The sequence below is a fragment of the Pelodiscus sinensis genome, chromosome 4 (genome assembly GCF_052426305.1).
Source record: "Pelodiscus sinensis isolate ZL-2025 chromosome 4, ASM5242630v1, whole genome shotgun sequence".
Taxonomy (NCBI): domain Eukaryota; kingdom Metazoa; phylum Chordata; order Testudines; family Trionychidae; genus Pelodiscus; species Pelodiscus sinensis.
The window spans coordinates 12,991,007-13,010,436 of NC_143055.1; the positions used below are offsets into that span (position 1 = coordinate 12,991,007).

At 45.9% G+C, this 19,430-nt stretch overlaps 1 protein-coding gene across 4 annotated transcripts in view; it reads left to right on the forward strand.

Moving 5' to 3' along the window:
* Positions 1–14,025: 14,025 nt before the first annotated feature.
* EIF2AK3 (eukaryotic translation initiation factor 2 alpha kinase 3) overlaps positions 14,026–19,430 on the forward strand; it is a 70,772-nt gene continuing 65,367 nt past the window's right edge. For 2 of the 4 annotated variants that reach the window (XM_075930962.2, XM_075930964.2), the window contains exon 1: positions 14,201–14,556. In XM_075930962.2, the coding sequence (XP_075787077.1) occupies positions 14,297–14,556 (260 nt within the window). In that variant the 5' untranslated portion in view covers positions 14,201–14,296. Of the gene's footprint in view, positions 14,151–14,199; positions 14,557–19,430 lie in introns of those variants that run through there. The other 2 variants (XM_025185612.3, XR_012904441.2) reach the window with 2 other exon arrangements.

The following is a 19,430-nucleotide window of genomic DNA, read 5'->3' on the forward strand; positions in this document are numbered from 1 at the left end:
GAAGAGGTGGATGAGGCCTTTTTTAAACAATTAACAAAACTATCCAAAGCCCAAGATTTGGTGGTGATGGGGGACTTCAACTATCCAGACATATGTTGGGAAACTAACACAGCGAGGCACAGGCTATCCAATAAGTTTCTGGACTGCATTGGAGACAACTTTCTGTTTCAGAAGGTTGAAAAAGCTACCAGAGGAGAAGCTGTTCTGGATTTGATTTTAACAAATAGGGAGGAACTAGTTGAGAACTTGAAAGTGGAAGACAGTATGGGGGACAGTGATCATGAAGTAATAGAGTTCATGATCTTAAGGAAAGGTAGAAGGGAGACCAGCACAATTGAGGTAATGGATTTCAGGAAGGCAGATTTTGATAAGCTCAGAGAACTTGTAGGTAAGGGAAGCAAGACTGAAGGGAAAAACAACTGAGGAGAGTTGGAAGTATTTCAAAGGGAAGTTGTTAAGGGCCCAAAAGCAAACAATTCTGCTGTGTAAGAAAGATAGAATATATGGCAAAAGACCAGCTTGGCTTAACAAGGAGATCTTGCATGATCTCAAAATAAAAAAGGAGTCCTATAAAAAATGGAAACTAGGACAAATAACAAAGGATGAATATAGGCAAGCAACACGGGAATGCAGGGGCAAGATTAGAAAGGCAAAGGCACAAAATGAGATCAAATAGTACAGGCATAAAGGGAAACAAGAAGACCTTTTATAAATACATTAAAAGCAAGAGGAAGACAAAGGACAGGGTAGGCCCACTGCTCAGTGAGGAGGGAGAAGCAGTAACAGGAAACTTGGAAATGGCAGAGATGCTCAATGACTTCTTTGTTTCGGTCTTCACCGAGAAGTCTGGAGGTGTGCCTAACGTAGTGAATACAAGCAGAGAGAGGGTAAGTTTAGAAGATAGGATACACAAAGAACAAGTTAAAAATCACTTAGGAAAGTTAGATGTCAGCAAGTCACCAGGTCCTGATGAAATGCATCCCAGGATACTCAAGGAGCTCATAGAGGAGGTATCTGAGCCTTTAGCTATGATCTTTGAAAAATCATGGAAGACAGGGGAGATACCAGAAGACTGGAAAAGGGAAAATATTGTGCCCATCTATAAAAAGGGGAATAAGAACAACCCAGGAAACTACAGACCGGTCAGTTTAACATCTGTCCCAGGGAAGATAATGGAGCAGGTAATTAAGGAAATCATATGCAAACACTTGGAAGGTAATAAAGTGATAAGGAATAGCCAGCATGGGTTTGTGAAGAACAAGTCATGCCAAACTAATCTGATAGCTTTCTTTGATAGGATAATGAGTCTTGTGGATAAGGGAGAAGCGGTGGATGTCATATACCTATACTTTAGTAAGGCATTTGATACGGTCTCGCATGATATTCTTATTGATAAACTAGGCAAATATAACTTAGATAGGGCCACGATAAGGTGGGTGCATAATTGGCTGGATAACCGTAGTCAGAGAGTTGTTGTTAACGGTGCTAAATCCTGCTGGAAAGGGATAACAAGTGGAGTTCCGCAAGGGTCTGTTTTGGGACCCGTACTGTTCAATATCTTCATCAATGATGTAGATATTGGGATAGAGAGTACGCTTATTAAGTTTGCAGATGATACCAAACTGGGTGGGGTTGCAACTTCTTTGGAGGATAGGGACATAATTCAAAATGACCTTAGCAAGTTAGAGAAATGATCAGAGGTAAACAGGATGAAGTTTAATAAAGAGAAATGCAAAGTGCTCCACTTAGGAAGGAACAATCAGTTCCATACATACAAGATGGGAAGCGACTGTCTAGGAAGGAGCATGGCGGAAAGGGATCTAGCGGTCATAGTGGACCACAAGTTGAATATGAGTCAACAGTGTGATGCTGTTTCAAAAAAAGCAAATATGATTCTAGGTTGTATCAACAGGTGTGTCATAAGCAAAAGTCGTGAAGTCATTCTGCCGCTCTACTCTGTACTAGTTAGGCCTCAGCTGGAGTACTGTGTCCAGTTCTGGGTGCCACATTTCAAGAAAGATGTGGAGAAATTGGAAAGGGTACAGAGAAGAGCGACAAGAATGATTAAAGGTCTAGAGAACATGACCTATGAAGCTTGGCTTCATGAACTGGGCTTGTTTAGTTTGGAAAAAAGAAGATTAAGGGGGGACATGAAAGCGGTTTTCAAATATCTAAAAGGGTGTCACAAGGAGGAAGGAGAAAATTTGTTCCTCTTGGTTTCTGAGGACAGGACAAGGAGTAATGGGCTTAAAGTGCAGCAGGGGAGGTTTAGATTGGACATTAGGAAAAAATTCCTAACTGTCAGGTGGTCAAATATTGGAATAAATTGCCAAGGGAGGTGGTGGAATCTCCCTCTCTGGAGATATTTAAGAACAGGTTAGATAGACATCTGTCAGGGATGGTGTAGACGGAGCTTGGTCCTGCCTTGAGGGTGGGGGGCTGGACTCGATGACCTCTCGAGGTCCCTTCCAGTCCTATGATTCTATGATTCTATCTCAAGAGCCCTAGGAGGCTGGGGCAGCAGCAGAGGCAAGCTGGAGCCCTAACCCAGTGACAGCACAGGCCAGGAGGGAAGGGACCTCCCCAGGTCGGGCAAATCACCTAGTTCCGGATCAGTCAGGTCCCAAGGGTGCCAGACCAGCGAGGTCCTACCTGTACAATGGCACAGCTGCAGCACCTCACGTACATATAAGCCCAGTACTCACAGTCTGTTCCTCTGAATTTGTCACAAGTCTAATGATACTGAGTGCTTTTCTTAAAGCCCCGTCTTCTGGGATCATTTTGTTACATGAGACTCTCATCTTTCTCTCTTTTCTAAGTCAGTTTCTAGTGTTATTATAGAGCAATGTTTCTTAAACTGTGCTCCACGGAGCCCCCGGGCTCCGCGAGACAACTCCAGGGACTCCGCGAGGTTGACAAACTGGAAACATCGATAGGTACAACACATACAATCAGTGGACCACTGGAGCGCCGCATAAATTTTTATGCATGTAAAGGGCTCCGGAGCCCAAAAAGTTTGAGAACCGCTGTTGTAGAGAAACAGTTAAACATGTAAATCCCAAGTCTCAAAACTGAGAAGGAAAACAAAAAGAAGCCAATATTAATAGGCAGTGGGTTTAAAATAAATAAAAGAAAGTACTTCTTCACCCAATGTTGTCAACCAGTGAAACTCATTGCCATCGGATATTGTGAAGGACAAAAGCATAACTGGGTTAAAAAATAATTAAATATGTTCATAGAGGACAAGCTCAGCAGTGACTATTATCCATGCTGGTCAGAGACACAATCCCATGCCCTGACTGTTTGTAAGCCTCCGACTGCCAGAAGCTAGCTCTGGACAACACAGAGGGTGGATCGCTCAAAATTGTCCTGTTTTGTTCATTCCCTCTGAAGCATCTGCACTGAGCTAGCTAGAGAATCGTTAGTCTTACTATTATGCCAGTTTTGTGTTTTTACATAACTTGTATATTTCTTAAATGTAATGATTTTTAAGAGTCTCAGGATCGTTTGAGGTTCGATTCATGATTTGTTATCTTGGGGTTGACAAGATTGTACTCACTTGGTATGCATGTGTCACTCTAGCTAGCATTCAGGCTGGTACATCCTGTGATTGGTAGGTGCACTTTTTTTTCAGTGTGCACAGACCTGTTTCTGTAACCAGCCTGACTCTCCTTCCTCCAAGCTGTTTATGCAGTAGGGTATCCCAGTGTGCATTGACCCACATAATATGTGCATCCCAATTCTATCCTTTACTGAGCCATTATGAGATAGGAGTCCAGATATCACAATGCAGTAATATCAATATAGTGATGGAGCAAGGTAGGCATGGATGCACAAGTGTGATGTTATCACAGCAATACTGCTGTGTAGATACAACTTCATCGTATTTGTTTAGTTCCAATTATATCAACATATAAATTATACATTGTATAGGATGGGGGTGCTCTTTTTGACATCCCCCCATTCCCCGGAGTTCCAGCTCAACCTAGATCTATCTGAAAGTGACAAACATCCCTTTTGTAAGATCATGTGCTTGGCTAACACTCCAAAAATGAGTACGTTCTGCATCAGCCCTGCTTTTCCTTGCTGTAACAGGAAGGTGTCTAAACCTAATGGGCTACGTCTAGACTGGCATGATTTTCCACAAATGCTTTTAACAGAAAAGTTTTCCGTTAAAAGCATTTTCGGAAAAGAGCGTCTCGATTGGCACAGACGCTTTTCCGCAAAAGCACTTTTTGCGGAAAAGCGTCCATGCCAATCTAGACGCGCTTTTCTGCAAAAAAGCCCTGATCGCCATTTTCGCGATCGGGGCTTTTTTGCGGAAAACAAATCTCAGCTGTCTACACTGGCCCTTTTGTGCAAAAGGGACTTTTGCCCGAATGGCAGCAGCATAGTATTTCTGCAAAAAGCACTGATTTCTTACAGTAGGAAGTCAGTGCTTTTGCGGAAATTCAAGCGGCCAGTGTAGACAGCTGGCAGGTTTTTCCGGAAAAGCGGCTGATTTTCCGGAAAAACTGGCCAGTCTAGACACAGCCAATATGTTTGCATTCTCACTAGGGCTTTTACTGGTATAATCGTTTTGGTAAAAACAAAATAATCACACTCCTAAAAGGGGTAACTTTTAAATAGACCAAACCCATGATTTAGTTTATCAGGTTTGTACTCCATACTACTATTTTATTTGTATTGTATTTTAGTCATCTGAAGGAGCCCCAGTCATGAATCAGACCCTATGATGCTAGATGCTATACAAACACAACATGAATGTAGCACCTGGTCTCAAAGGGCTTAGAAAGGATTCAAATCAAGCCCACCACTTTGCAAGAGTAGGGTGTATAAAGAAACCTGAACTGAAAAATCACACTTCTGTCTGAATATTGTTATTTTTAGTTGTGTTTTAAGTGATACCTACAATTCCTTTTACTAAAAGAATTGTTTTTCTTTTTGTTCCTTCCACCTACTTTATGCATGTAACAGCACTTTGTGCATAATCAGTTTCATTATGTCCTTAGTCAGTCCTATCATTGCTTTCCCTCTTTGGCCTTGTGTTCATAAGGACAAAGGTTTTTTCTCATTTTGAGTTAGCTTACATGTGATAAATAACACCAGGTAAAATCCTAGGGAAGACAAGGCAGTTTGTGATTTAGTTAGTTAGTTAGCAAGTCAAATTAATGATTCATCATATCAATCTCTCACATGACAACTGAGACGAGAAAAACAGTTTACAAAACCAAACCTGTGTGACTGTATTACTACACAAAGATAAGGGATTTAGGGGAAGGCTTTACTACAGGTTGAATAACTCTAATCCAGGACTCTCTGGCGATGTCTACACTGGCAGCTTCTTGCGCAAGAACTCTTGCACAAGAACACATCCACATGACCATGTGCTTTTGCGCAAGAGATGTACTTTTGCGCAAGAGCATCTATGGCAGCGTGGACACTCTCTTGCGCAAGTAAGCTCTGGTTGCCATTTTAGCCATAGGGCTTTCTTGCACAAGAAACCCCTGCTGCACCTCCACATTGCCCTCTTGCACAAAAATTCTTGCACAAGAGGGCTTACACTTGTTAGAAAAGAGCATAGCTCTTGCGCAAGAATTCCTTTCTTCCCACACTTTACTGTAAATCTTCTTGTGCAAGAGCGGGCAGGCCGTGTGGATGCTCTGCCTGTTCTTGCACAAGAATGGCCCTTCTTGCGCAAGAAGCCGCCAGCGTAGACATAGTTTCTGGGTGCATCTACATAGCACCTGTAGCTCAAAATAAGTTACTCAATTTGAGCTACACAAATTGTGTAGCTTATTTTGAGTGTATTTCAAAATACAGTGTGTGACGTAGTGGGGGTACCTGGCTGGTTTCTATGCTGCTGGCTCTGGGGTAACCCCCACTGGCTGCCGTGGGTACCACGACCCAGCAAAACAGGATGAGTCACTATGCAAACGAGTATGGCCAGCCACCCCCCATGGAGAGGAACAAAGGAAGGTGGAATGCTGCCCTGGCTGGGGGGCAGGGCTGGAGGAGGGTGAGTGAGTTGGTGTCTGGGAGCATGGAGGAGACAGCCTAGGGAAAGGGACTGGAGTTTAGGGGCCCAGTCTCCCCCATCTCAAGGGGGCCTGAGGCATCCTAGCCCAGCTCTGTGACCAGATTACATCTGTGCTGTGCTGTATCCTGGAGAGGCAATAAACTTCCTCTATTCCACCGGCTGGTGCGGTCTGTTTGTGCCATTTTGGGGTGCAGGAGACGGGGGACCCCAACACGCCATCACAGAGTGCTATTCTGAAATGTCTCTTAATCCTCATGGAATGAGATTTACAGGGATGTCAGAATAGTGAGCCCATTATTTCGAAAGCTATTTCAAAATAACAGGTTTGTTTAAAAGACACAGAATAGCTATTTCGGGATACTGGAAATATCCCAAAATAGCGCCACTGTCTAAATGCACCCTCTGGTCCAACAATACCTGTGGTCTGTCAGGACCATTGATGTTTGCTGGACCAGATAGCCCCAGCAGCAGGGAGCAGGGGCCAGCTCGGAGTCCAGCAGCAGTGGGGCTGGCGGTCAGGAGCCCAGCCGGGGCCAGGAGTGTAGCCTGACCAGCGGTAGGAGAACCAGCATCCAAGAGCCCAGCCGGGCCAGTGGCAGGGAAGCCAGCGTCTAGGAGCCCAGCTAGATCTGGGAGTGGAGGTAACGTGGTAGCTGGGAGCCTGGTGCTAGGAGCAGAGGCAGGCTATGTCTAGACTGCAGAGCTTTTCTGGGATACTGGAAGTATGCTGGAAAAGCTCTGCTGCATCCAAGGAATGCTTCCACTTTTCCAAAAAAAAATGTCGGAAAAGCAGACGCGTTTTGTCGGCATCCCTGTAAACCTTGTGTCATGAGGAAGAAGGAATATTCCGAAAGAGGGTTTTTTTCAAAATTTGGCCCTGTGTAGAGAGGCCAAATTTCGGAAAAGCCTCTTTCAGAGGTAAATCGGAAAAAGATACGCAATTTGCATATCGATTTATCTTTATAGTTTAGACATAGCCTCAATGACCTGCAGGGGAGCCTGGGACAGGGAGCCAGCAGTCATGAGGCTGGCAGCCTTTCTGGGAGAGCCTGGAGGCTGCATCAAGGGGCCAGCAATGATCTCCCCTGATCCAGCAAACTCCCAGGTTCGGGACTGGTCAGGTCCCAAGGTTGCCGGACCAGGGAGATCCAAGCTTTATCTGAAAATACTTCAAACTATTTTTTTAATTAACTAGTTTTACAAATGTTAGTGTCCCTTTAATCTTTGTGTCATTGCCATACTCCAGTGTAGCTAATTTCATTTTGCCTACAAGAAATGTATCAACTGGATACAACTTTCTTTAATTCTTGTCTCTGTTACATAGTGTTTTGGTCTTGCACTGTTTGAAAAGTTGCTGTATTTCCTCTTGCATATGTCAGGCTATCAGCGGTTGTGGGTACAATGAGTCCTATCTGCGTACTCTGTAGATCAGTGTTTCTCAATTTTATTTGGCCACAGAACCCCTGTAAACTTGAAAGAATTGTGCAGAACCCCTAATAACAGTCTTACATATGGAGCTGAAAAAGTAGACCACATATAAGTAAGGATAATAATAAACAAATGCTAAACAAGGTCATGAGATCAACATTTAGTTTAATTGCACATAATTAAAAACAAAAATCACATTTAATGTGTACAAAAAATAAAGCTAAAAAACTAACACATTAAATATTAATTATTTTTTTTAATCATAAAATGTTATTGTAATGACATTTTCTTGCAGAGTACTTATTTTCACTTTGCAGAACCCCAGGATTCTGCGGAACGCCATTTGGGAAACACTGTTGTAGATTATGTTTGAATTCCTCTGGATGGAATGTATTATGTTAATGATCATCAGTCTGATCAGTATTAATTTACACACCCTAGGAGTGAGAGTCTCAAAGTACATTAATGTATTTTTCACTTGTTGTAACACGGAAAGGCCATGAGATGGCACATTATTTCTTTCACTGCATATTCCTATTAGTTATAGAAAACAGCTATTTAAATATAGTTCTGAAACATCATGGTAGTTTCCAACCAGCAGGCCAAATTCTGTGATGAATTCTGGTCATGTGCCATCTGAGGCACAGTGTATAAACCCTAAGAAGATGGTAAATTAGATAGAAAATACCTTTTAAACTGACAAGAACTTCCTGTAATTGCAGGTTATAGTTTCCAGAAAAATGAGTGGTCAGAGATATTCAGTTGGTACAATACTGGATCAAAATTAATCTTGTATTTGCCATCAGGACTGAAATCAATTTCCATCACACAAAAGGAAATTTTGTTTTCCTGGCACATTTTTTTAAGGAGGTAACACCAATCTGTACAGACTATTTTTTAAAGCCTTGCATTTATCATTGCCACATCATCTATTGAATTAACCTCCCAGAAGAGGCAATCAATCAGTTTTAAATTGCACAATGCTGTTGGAGTTTGCTTTGTTATTGGGCTAATAAAAGTTTTATGAACCAGAACAAACTCTTAACAGCAAGTACAATAATTTGAAGTTCACTTACAATCTGAAATTTATTACTTTTTCTGTTTACTAATATCTATAAACATCCTGAGCTACCTGTTAGTACAAAGGGGCAAAAGATAGGTTGCCAGAATTCAGATGAGATGCTATATTTTCTATGGAATAGGACTGAGTGTTAAGTGTAATGGGGTTAACTGTGGACATGGTAGTTCAAAGCATTGCCCGTTAGTACTGTGTTCTATTTAATACCTTGTGCTCACTGTTTTGTCTAAAGACTTTCATACCACAAAGCAGTGCTGCTCTTGTAGGGTTGCCAGATGGTCTCCCAAAAAATACCGGACATGTGGTATTTTTTGGTCGAGAAAAAAAAGAACGCGGAATAATAAGCTCCCCCATTTTGGGGCACCCAGAGCAGCGATCGCAACCCTGCCTCCCAGCTGGGACTCTGCAGAAGACTGGCGGGGATTGGGGGAATGGCTGGAAGGCGGGGCCACGATCGGCACTAGGAGCCAGCTAGGCTTGTGAACTGCCCAGAGCAGCGATCGCGGCCCGGACTCCCAGCTGGTACTCCCAGCCACTCCCCCCGCCCCCGCCAGGCTTCTGCGCAATCACAGGCTCCCAGTGCCAATGGTGGCCCTGCCTTCCAGCCGCTCCCCCCACCCACGCCAGGCTTCTGTCCGGTGTGCAGCCGGAAAAATCAGAGTATACCGGACATTGCACATGTCTGATATGCTCTGATTTTTTTTACTGGACAAAGAATGCAAATACTGGACTGTCCGGTAGAATACCAGACACCTAGCAACCTATGCTCTTGTGTGTGTAAATGTCATCTTAACATAACCTATGTCTAAAGCCTTGTCTACACTACAGAATTTTGTCAACAAAAGTTATGCTGATGATCAAAAAGCACTATAATAACATTGCTATTACATGCTCACACTATGATCTCTCTGTTGGCAGAGCACTGTGGGTAGATTTCTCACTGTGCTACTTGCCACCATCTATAGCTAACACTAGATCCCAGCACATCATGGGTACAGGCTCAGTGTCCCATGGTGAATTGTTTTCTGTCCCAGCATTCAATGGGCTTCTGACGGTGTTTCACGGAATTTTTCAATGGCCTAGACCCTCTGTACTGTGCACCCACCATCTCTGTGAAAGGATAGATCCCACACGGCTCTCTAGTGTTGCTACAACTGTCATTAACACGTCACGGATGGCCATGCAGTATATCATGAGCTCCCAATCTGAATAGGAAACAGAGTTGCCTGATCGGCAGTGTGCTCTAGAAAGAAAAAACACCAGATTATTTTGGGCATTCGTGGAGCAATAGCATATGATGGATCATTGCTTTTGGGATCCTATAGCTATGCGGGTCTGAGATGATAAGCAGTGGCTACAGAACTTTCGGATGTGGAAAGCCATCTTCCCGGAACACAACCATGTTGGTGGGAAAGGAGGTAATAGTGAAGGCAGGTTCTCATAGCTGTGGGTAACTCCAGGTATCATTTTGGAAAATGTTCAAAGGGGTAGATCAAATTGGATACCAAGATATTTTGGAAAGTTGAACTAGAAAGTTGAACAGAAAGTGTGGGAGGAATTTGGGCAGGACATGGAAAATAGTTCTTTACAAACTTCAGGGAGGGAATTCATACATCTATTCTGACTGTAGTTTGCTTGGTTAGGGACCTCAATGTTTCAGTTTACTCCTCCATTATTTTTACCATCCACTCACAGGCCTTTTGAATAATCTCCTGATTTTCTTTTCTGTCCTGCCTTTCCATTTTTCTCTGCTCCCTGTGCTCTCTTTTCTCTGCCTCAGAGGATTTCACCACCTCCTGGAAGATGTGCTTCTTTGTAACTTCCTTATCTGGTGGAGGTGCTCTTCCAGTATGTCAGAGGTTCCCTTGAAAGCCACGTCCACAGAAGCACAAGAAACAATACACAGAAGCATGCTTGTTAGTTCATGCATAACATTGAACCATTATAGTCAAATACACTTCTTACAACATACCACACATTTTCTCACTGACCCTTGGCAAGCACAGATTTTAGTGAACATCCTAAACATATTGAGTTCAGCCTACATGGGTTGGGGCACTCAAGATGAAGGTAGGGAGGATAAGGCATCTACTGAATTCGGGCAACTTCAGAACTGGTCCACATGATGTTTTCCAGTAGGCATGAGAAAGGTTAACTGGTAAGCACTGCCCTTAGTGGGTGATGCTTACCGTTTACCAGTTACCTGGTAGGGACTGAAGCAACTCTCCATCTGCCGTGGATATAGGGTTGTTCCAGCCCACAGTGCCTGCCACACACAGGGAGCTGCTCCAGATACCCAGAGCAGCCGCTGTCCATGGTTGGCCTGGGTACATCTCAGACAGAGGCAGCCCCTGCGTGCAGCAGGGGGGATCAGTCCCTACCTGGCCCCCCTTTAATTGGTTAAACATCACATTTAACCGGTTAACTAATTAAATGGGATTTTACATCCATATTTTCCTAGAAGTGCCTTGGTCCCTGCATAAGTGACTTCTAAATGGCGCAGGACAGAGTCATTTGATGGGGGAAGGAACAAAACTGCTCTGCCCAGGAGCCTTTACTAGAGGATTGGAGAGTATCTCCAGGAAAATTTCCTAGATATCTCTCTTGAGGATTCCCATGAAATTTTGGGGTGCATCACATTGTTCCACTGCACTGCTTAACTGCATAGGGAATTTGTAGCACACTCAAATACAGCATTTCTATTCCTTTACCCATTTTTACAGTCCACAAGACAAAGGAAAGATGAACAGCATATAACCAAGTAACATCAACACAAAAAGATCACTTATCAGGGTTATCCTTGCCTGCTTCTTGCTCACCAGAGTTGTACTGCTGAGACTAACAAGATACATCTGGAGTGGAGAAAAGTTCTTGACTCCCTGCCTCGCCTGGCAACCATGCTGTGGGCTCTACAACATCCTTCAACTCCACCTCCTTATCCATGACTTTATCCTTGGGGTTAGGTCCACTTTCTGCCATCTCTAGCCACACAGAAGTATCCAGGGGTCTTTTGGAAGTGGAGATGGGCTTGCCACCATGGTAGCATCCAGATCCTTGTAGAAGTTGCAGGGTTTGGGTGCAGCACTGGATTGATGATTTGTCTCCCTTGCTTTCTGGTATGCTTGCCTCAGCGTCTTTATCTTCATTTGGCTCTGCACCATGTCCCATTTGTACCCCTTGTCACACAAGCCAGGAGAAATCTGTCCATTTTCCTACTTAGATTTCTTGCAGTTCCTCCGACTGGAGTGCAGCTGATCCATATATTCAGCAGATCCAACAGCTCCACAGTGATTCAAGGAGAGTGTTTGCTGTGTGGAACCACCATGATCAGCTGGGAAGATGCAATATGATCTCTCCATTGAGCAAACAAGAAGTGGAATTTCAAAAAATCCCAGGCCTTACAGGGGGAAGACTAAAAGGCTTGTTTACCTGGCTGCAGGGCAGCAGAGTTCAAACTGCTGACCAGAGCAGGCCATTTACACTGACAAAACCAAGAGTGATGTCTACACTTACATTTTACCTATAATTTTGCTGCAAAAAATAGCATTGTAGTGGGTACACCTTCACTGTTTTGTTAAGAAAAGCTGCCTTTTGTTGACTGAACTCTGTAGTGTGTGCAAAGCCTAAGAATCAGTACACCACAATACAAGTGCCGACATGACTACATGTTTTCAGATAGCTTTGATACGTCTGAATGTTGCAAGGCAAAGCAGTGACATCATACCAGGAAAATCTGTCAGAAGGCAATGGGCTGACAATGCATCCAAATGTCACTCCATTGCAACAATACATCCAATAGCCAACAGTGTGACAAAGCGACTGAATGACATCATGATACACTGATGTGTCTAAAAGGCATCACAACATGCTACAATATGTTAAGAAACCATAGCAAATGTTATCACACCAATGTTCCCTGTAAGTTGTGCACTTGGATGGCCTCCTAGGAGAGATTCAAATGCCACACAGCTGATTAGCAGAGTGCCAACAACTGCCCACTGCCAGCAGCATGTATTTCTATTCGTGGTGCACATCTGCACATACCTTGGGGCACATAAAACGTATACCACACGTGGATGGATGGAAAAAAATGGAGGGAACATTGTGTCACACTGCAACAAAGTATCTAAATGTCACACCACATATCATGAGTAGGCTAACTACCCACTTTAATAAATAGTTTAATAAATAGCTCTTATAGAGCACTCTATTTTAATATATCAAGTTTGTGTGGTACAGCAGACAGGTAAGAAATAAAGACTCCTTCCACACAGAGCATTGTGAGGCTTGCAGCTGTCAAACTGATTCTCCTGTGGGAATCCTGAGCTGTCCTGCTCTGGTGCAAGATGTCAGTATCATAGACATGCCCCACACTTTAGGCTGATGCCTTGGGCTGTCATAATACCATGACATCCTGCGCTGATGCTACGTCACAATCTTCTGGCCATGTCCAGTTCTGTCACAGCAACAACTGGTATTACCAGGCTGAGAGGCCATGTTGTTATGGTACCATGTGTTGTGGCCTCCCCTATTGAACATAGGAATCAACCTACTGGATCAGATCTGAAGTCCAGATAGGCCAGAGCCATGTCTCTGACAGTGGACCAGAAGATGCTTAGTGGAAGGAATAAAAACACTAAAGCAGGTAGAGGTAAGGTTATCTGCCCACCACAGAAAGCTCATCCTACTAATGATCAGAGCTCAGTAGAAGCCGCAAAGCATACGTTTAAGATCCCAACCATTGACATTATTTTATCCCTAATTATGATAAATCTTGGCTGTTCTTATCTTGATAAAATTCCAACCCCTTTTTAAGTCTTGCTAAATTCTTGGCCTCCACAGTTTCCTGTGGCAGGGAGTTCCACCGGCTAATTGCACACTGTTCCAAAACAGTAATCTCCTGTCTCAGTTTTGAATTTGCTCCTCTGCCTGTCCTGGACCCTCCCTAGGGGGGTGTCAAGAAGCAGGGAAAACAGAAGCTGCAGAGCCCCCCTCTCTGGGTCATGTTATTGGCTCTCTGCTTTGGTGTCACCCCAATCCCATGATCCTTTAGGGCGCCCTGTCAGAGTCTGAGGCTGGGTGGCAGGGACACAGACAGGGCATACCCTGACTATGGCTCTGCAGGCCCCACCCCCGCCCTGCTCTGAGAGCGGGCAAGTCCATTGTTCAGTCCCTTTAAGACTCCCCCCTTTTTTCCATCCGTTTGGTTTGCCCCACGTTCCTCCATCGAGTTAGCCCTTTCGACAGTCAGAATCGGCCACGTATGAAACACTAGAGTTGCCCAATCAGGAAGAGGCGGAGATAGCCGACCTCAATCGCCGCGCTACCGCCGACGTCTCCGAATTATCCAATCAGATACAAGTTGGGGGGGCGGACTAGCCAATCACAGAGAAAGGAAACGAAGGACGTGCTTTCCATTGGTCACTCTGTTTAAGGAGTCGGCTCGGAGCCTAACTCTGATTGGTCAGAGGTGTGTTGACAAACATCGTCACTGCGCCCGCTCGGTCGAGCCCAGCTAGACCAATCAGAAGCGGGAACGACAACGAATGACATCAAGATGGTCAAATGGGTTTCCTCCCTGCCCTAAGGGAGAGGAGCAGCACGGTAGGTTGCGCGCCGGGCGCCGGTACGTGGCCGCGGGGAGGCGGGGCGAGCAGGGCTGGTTGCGGCGCGGCGGGGCCCCAGTCCTGGTGGCGGGAGCGAAGGTTCATGTCGTAGCGGGCGGCGGCGCCGGGCTGAGGGGCCGCTCCATGCGGGCGCCGCGGGGCCGGAGCGCTCTGGCGGCCCTGGCTGTGCTGGTGCTGCTGGGCGCGGCGGCGGCGCGCGAGCCGGCTCGGGGCGATGCCCGCGGCGGGGAGGTCGGCTTCGGGCTCGGGGCGGCCGCGGCTCCTGCCGCCCTCCCGGCCGGGCCCGACGTCACCGTGGAGGACGATGAGGGGGGGGTGGCGGCGACCGCGGCGCCGGGGGAGCAGGAGCCCGAGGAGGAGGAGGAGACCCGGCGCGGCGCCAGGTGACAGGGGGATGGGCGGGGCGGGGGCACCGACGGGGCTGCGGGGGGTGCGGGGCAGCAAAGGACAGGGAGGGGGGTCCTGGGGGAGGGGGGCCCCGCAGGGAGGAAGAGGAGAGGTGTGCGTGTGGGGGGGGGGCACCCGCAGGGAGGAAGAGGAGAGGTGTGCGTGTGGGGGGGGGGCACCCGCAGGGAGGAAGAGGAGAGGGGTGCGTGTGGGGGGGGGCCCCCGCAGGGAGGAAGAGGAGAGGTGTGCGTGTGGGGGGGGGCACCCGCAGGGAGGAAGAGGAGAGGGGTGCGTGTGGGGGGGGGGCGCAGGGAGGAAGAGGAGAGGTGTGCGTGTGGGGGGGGGCGCAGGGAGGAAGAGGAGAGGTGTGCGTGTGGGGGGGGGCGCAGGGAGGAAGAGGAGAGGTGTGCGTGTGGGGGGGCGCAGGGAGGAAGAGGAGAGGGGTGCGTGTGGGGGGGGGCGCAGGGAGGAAGAGGAGAGGTGTGCGTGTGGGGGGGGGGCGCAGGGAGGAAGAGGAGAGGGGTGCGTGTGGGGGGGGGCGCAGGGAGGAAGAGGAGAGGGGTGCGTGTGGGGGGGCGCAGGGAGGAAGAGGAGAGGTGTGCGTGTGGGGGGGGGCGCAGGGAGGAAGAGGAGAGGGGTGCGTGTGGGGGGGGGCGCAGGGAGGAAGAGGAGAGGTGTGCGTGTGGGGGGGGGGGGGCGCAGGGAGGAAGAGGAGAGGTGTGCGTGTGGGGGGGGGGCGCAGGGAGGAAGAGGAGAGGTGTGCGTGTGGGGGGGGGCACCCGCAGGGAGGAAGAGGAGAGGTGTGCGTGTGGGGGGGGGGCACCCGCAGGGAGGAAGAGGAGAGGTGTGCGTGTGGGGGGGGGCGCAGGGAGGAAGAGGAGAGGTGTGCGTGTGGGGGGGCGCAGGGAGGAAGAGGAGAGGTGTGCGTGTGGGGGGGCGTAGGGAGGAAGAGGAGAGGTGTGCGTGTGGGGGGGCGTAGGGAGGAAGAGGAGAGGTGTGCGTGTGGGGGGGCGTAGGGAGGAAGAGGAGAGGGGTGCGTGTGGGGGGGGCGCAGGGAGGAAGAGGAGAGGGGTACGCAGGGGGGCACCCGCAGGGAGGAAGAGGAGAGGTGTGCACGTGGGGGGGGGCGCAGGGAGGAAGAGGAGAGGGGTGCGCGGTGGGGGGTCCCCCGCAGGGAGGAAGAGGAGAGGGGTGCGCGGTGGGGGGGTCCCCCGCAGGGAGGAAGAGGAGAGGGGTGCGCGGTGGGGGGGGCCCCCGCAGGGAGGAAGAGGAGAGGGGTGCGCGGTGGGGGGGGCCCCCGCAGGGAGGAAGAGGAGAGGTGTGTGTGGTGGGGGGAGAGGTGTGTGTGGTGGGGGGGGCCCACAGGAGGAAGAGGACAGGTGTAGGGGGAGGGGACCCACAGGGAGGAAGAGGAGAGGTGTGTGCGGTGGGGGGGCCCTGCAGGGAGGAAGAGGACTGGTGTGGGGGGAGGGGACCCGCAGGGAGGAAGAGGAGAGGCACAGACACGGTGCTGTGGAGAAGTGTCTTGCTAGCATCCACAACTAGATTTAGGGGTCTTCCCCTTCAACCCGTATGGGGAGAAGTGTATTGCTGCCCCAGCCTTGTTGGTCTTATGTTAGGAGTAGTAAGTTCCATTCCCCTTGGCTTGTCTGCTCTCTTATCATTGAGGGTAGGAAAGTGCTAGCTGTCAGCCTGTCTCCTTCCCTAATTGATTTCTGGGAAACTTTTCCACCTTGTGCCTTGTTTCAAGTGTCTTGGTTTGTGGATCTGTAATTTGCTGATTTGAACACTGTGGCATCTGAGCTCCCAAGCTTTTGTCACTCAAAGATGCTGACCCCTTCCCTTCTCTCTTCCCCAACTACAATGCTTTGCAACGGAAAGTGCTAGTGTAAATAGTGCCAAAGCTATTGGCAGACAGTGTTTACACTGCCCAACCTTTATTCACAGGGCTTTGTGGCTAAAAGCTATGTCATGTAGACAAAGCCTTGAAAGTCTCTTTAGCCTATGCCCTCTCCCAAACACCTGCATGTTATCCTTCCATTGTAATAATAGTCTGTAACTGAAAAAAATAACTAATAGTCTTGCAGCATTGCAGGAGCAAAAGGGGTATGATCAAGTATTAATTGTTCTGCTAATAAAGTACACTTCCAGGCTTCCTTTTGAAGTTAGAGACTTGAAACCTTGAGTTCGTAGATTTGAGAATAATTCGGTTTCTACAAGTAACTGTCTGGCTAACCCACATCCTGTGCCATGTAAAGATTTTCCTCTCTCTTAAACAGTGAAGAGTTGTTTTGTGCATTGGTTCATTAAAAATGATAACATAGCTTGCTGCACTTCTCATTCTAGCTAGGGGAAAACAACCTTCTGTTCTTTAATTTAAAATTAACAAAATGCATATTATACTGAATTACTAAAAAATCTTGAGAGATCTCTCTGTATAAAATATTCAGCCTAATAATTCAAAGCTGAACACTAAAGGTAGCCATTCTCTGATTCGTGCAGTATAATAGTCTTATAATGTTAATTGCTTGTGCTTGAAAGATGCAGATTCTTATCAGGAGTCACACTTATTCATTTGTTCTTGAACAACAGAAAATAGTAGGGCACTTTTGAATGTATGTGTACTTGGGGTATTAATGCTAAAATATATTGGTGATGCAAAAACTGTTAATACAGTGAGCATCCTATATTCTAGCTTTTGAGGGGGTTTTTCCTCTCTGCAACAGACAGTAAATAGTCTTAAATTGTAAAGTTCAATTATGCAAGTGTTGAAAAAGTTATACATATGTGTTTAGGGGCAAAGGTTATGAAATTGGAGGAATATTTTGCTATTCACCGACTTCTTATTCTTAAGACAGCTTGCAGAATCTTTTATATATTGTGCCTGAGAAGATGCCATAGTAGTTCCAATTATGACTTAATTTGTTGGTTTAAAGAACAGAAGAAGGGATGTTAATTCTAAAGTGTTGGGACTGACCTGGCTGCTCAGTATAGATATTGGTTGTTTTTGCTTTGTTTCCTTAAACACAAACTTTGAAGCTTGTCTCTACTGCAGATACAAATGCCGTGGACCAAGTGACTTGGTCCATGTCCTAGTTTTCATCCCATAGGCGGTATGTCTCTACTTTCTCAAGAGAGACCCTAACTTGAGCCTTCCCAAAATTATCTAGCTATGAAGTTTTTTTTTTTAACAGCTTTATTGGTTTCACATGTCTACATGTATTATGAACTCAAGCCTCTCCACTAAAAAGAGTTAACTATAGCTGAGAAGATGCAACATTAAGGCTTTGTCTACACTGGCCCCTTCTACGGAAGAGGCATGCTAATTTCTAACTTTGGAATAAGGAAATCCGCGGGGGATTTAAATATCCCCCGCGGGATTTAAATAAACATGGCTGCCGCTTTTTTTCCGGCTTGGGGAAAAGCCGGAAAAGAGCGTCCAGACTGGCGTGATCCTCCGGAATAAAGCCCTATTCCGGAGGATCTCTTATTCCTTATAGGGCTTTATTCTGGAGGATCACGCCAGTCTGGACGCTCTTTTCCGGCTTTTCCCCAAGCCGGAAAAAAAGCGGCGGCCATGTTTATTTAAATCCCGCGGGGGATATTTAAATCCCCCGCGGATTTCCTTATTCCAAAGTTAGAAATTAGCATGCCTCTTCTGGAGAAGGGGCCAGTGTAGACGTAGCCAACAGGATTTAGTTAGGGTAGAATTCATTCATATACTAATGGAAAATAAACAAATACTGTGCACCAGTTACACATGCTTGTTTTAAAATTGCTTTTGTTACCATCTGTTTGCTACCCCAAAATTATTTTCAATGTCATTGTACATAAAACATTTTCCACTAAATAGCTACAGTATAGTGGACATTATATTACAAGCCTCATCTACTAAGCAAATATTTTCTTCAAAACTGTAATTACTTTGAACATGCTATAATCACAAGATAATACCAGCTCAGCCATATATATGTAAGTCTGAGAGAGCTTCATTTATCTGGAAGCAAAGGTTTGGCTTCAGGAGAAGTCAATGTTACAGTCTAATCTTTGGTGTATTGTTTCACTTTGAACTTAAATGCTTTACACCACATTCACAGCCTTGAATTATTTGAGATATTTCTGATACAAATCTTTAGCTTGCTGTCAAACAATATTCCTGGGATTTCATATATATTAAATTCTTAATTTTGACCAGTAGAAATTTAAAAAAAAATCTCTCCTTTATCTGTGTGAAAGACTCAGAGTAAATAGACTATACACAGGAAATAATGGAACTGATTAAAGTGTGAACTACTTCATGAAGTAATATGAAAAAATTGAAAGTTTTCCTCTAACTTTTTTAGTCATGTTGGTGCTACTGATAGCATTAGGTTAAAACATTCTTACACATGCTATTTTTAAATTGCTAATACTCCTTTCAAAAAGACACTAATAGCTTTTCTCAAAAGGATTTATAAACTGGGTAGATTACATGTTTTTTCTCTGAAAATTTTCTTTTGTCACATTTATAATTGGTATTGCATCAGATTTTCACAGAATACTGTAACAGATTCTTAAAGCAGTGATCACAGTTCAAGTAGAATATGCTTAGTGAAAGATAGAATTGTTAAGAAATAAGGTGACTGTTTAGCCATTTCTGTTCGTAACTCTTGTGTTGCTTGAGTATGCTTCAAATAAAACTGTTACTCAGATGCATTAATAGACTTGAGAGGATGTAGGTATTCTGCATGCATCACTTGATTCAGACATCTGATCGAGAATGTTTAATGAATGGAGGATTCACTATGACTGCGTTCTCCCTTTAGTTTGTATTTTAGTTAAACCTGAGAACTTTTGAAATTAAAGTTGTTCTAAAAACACCAGACCCTAT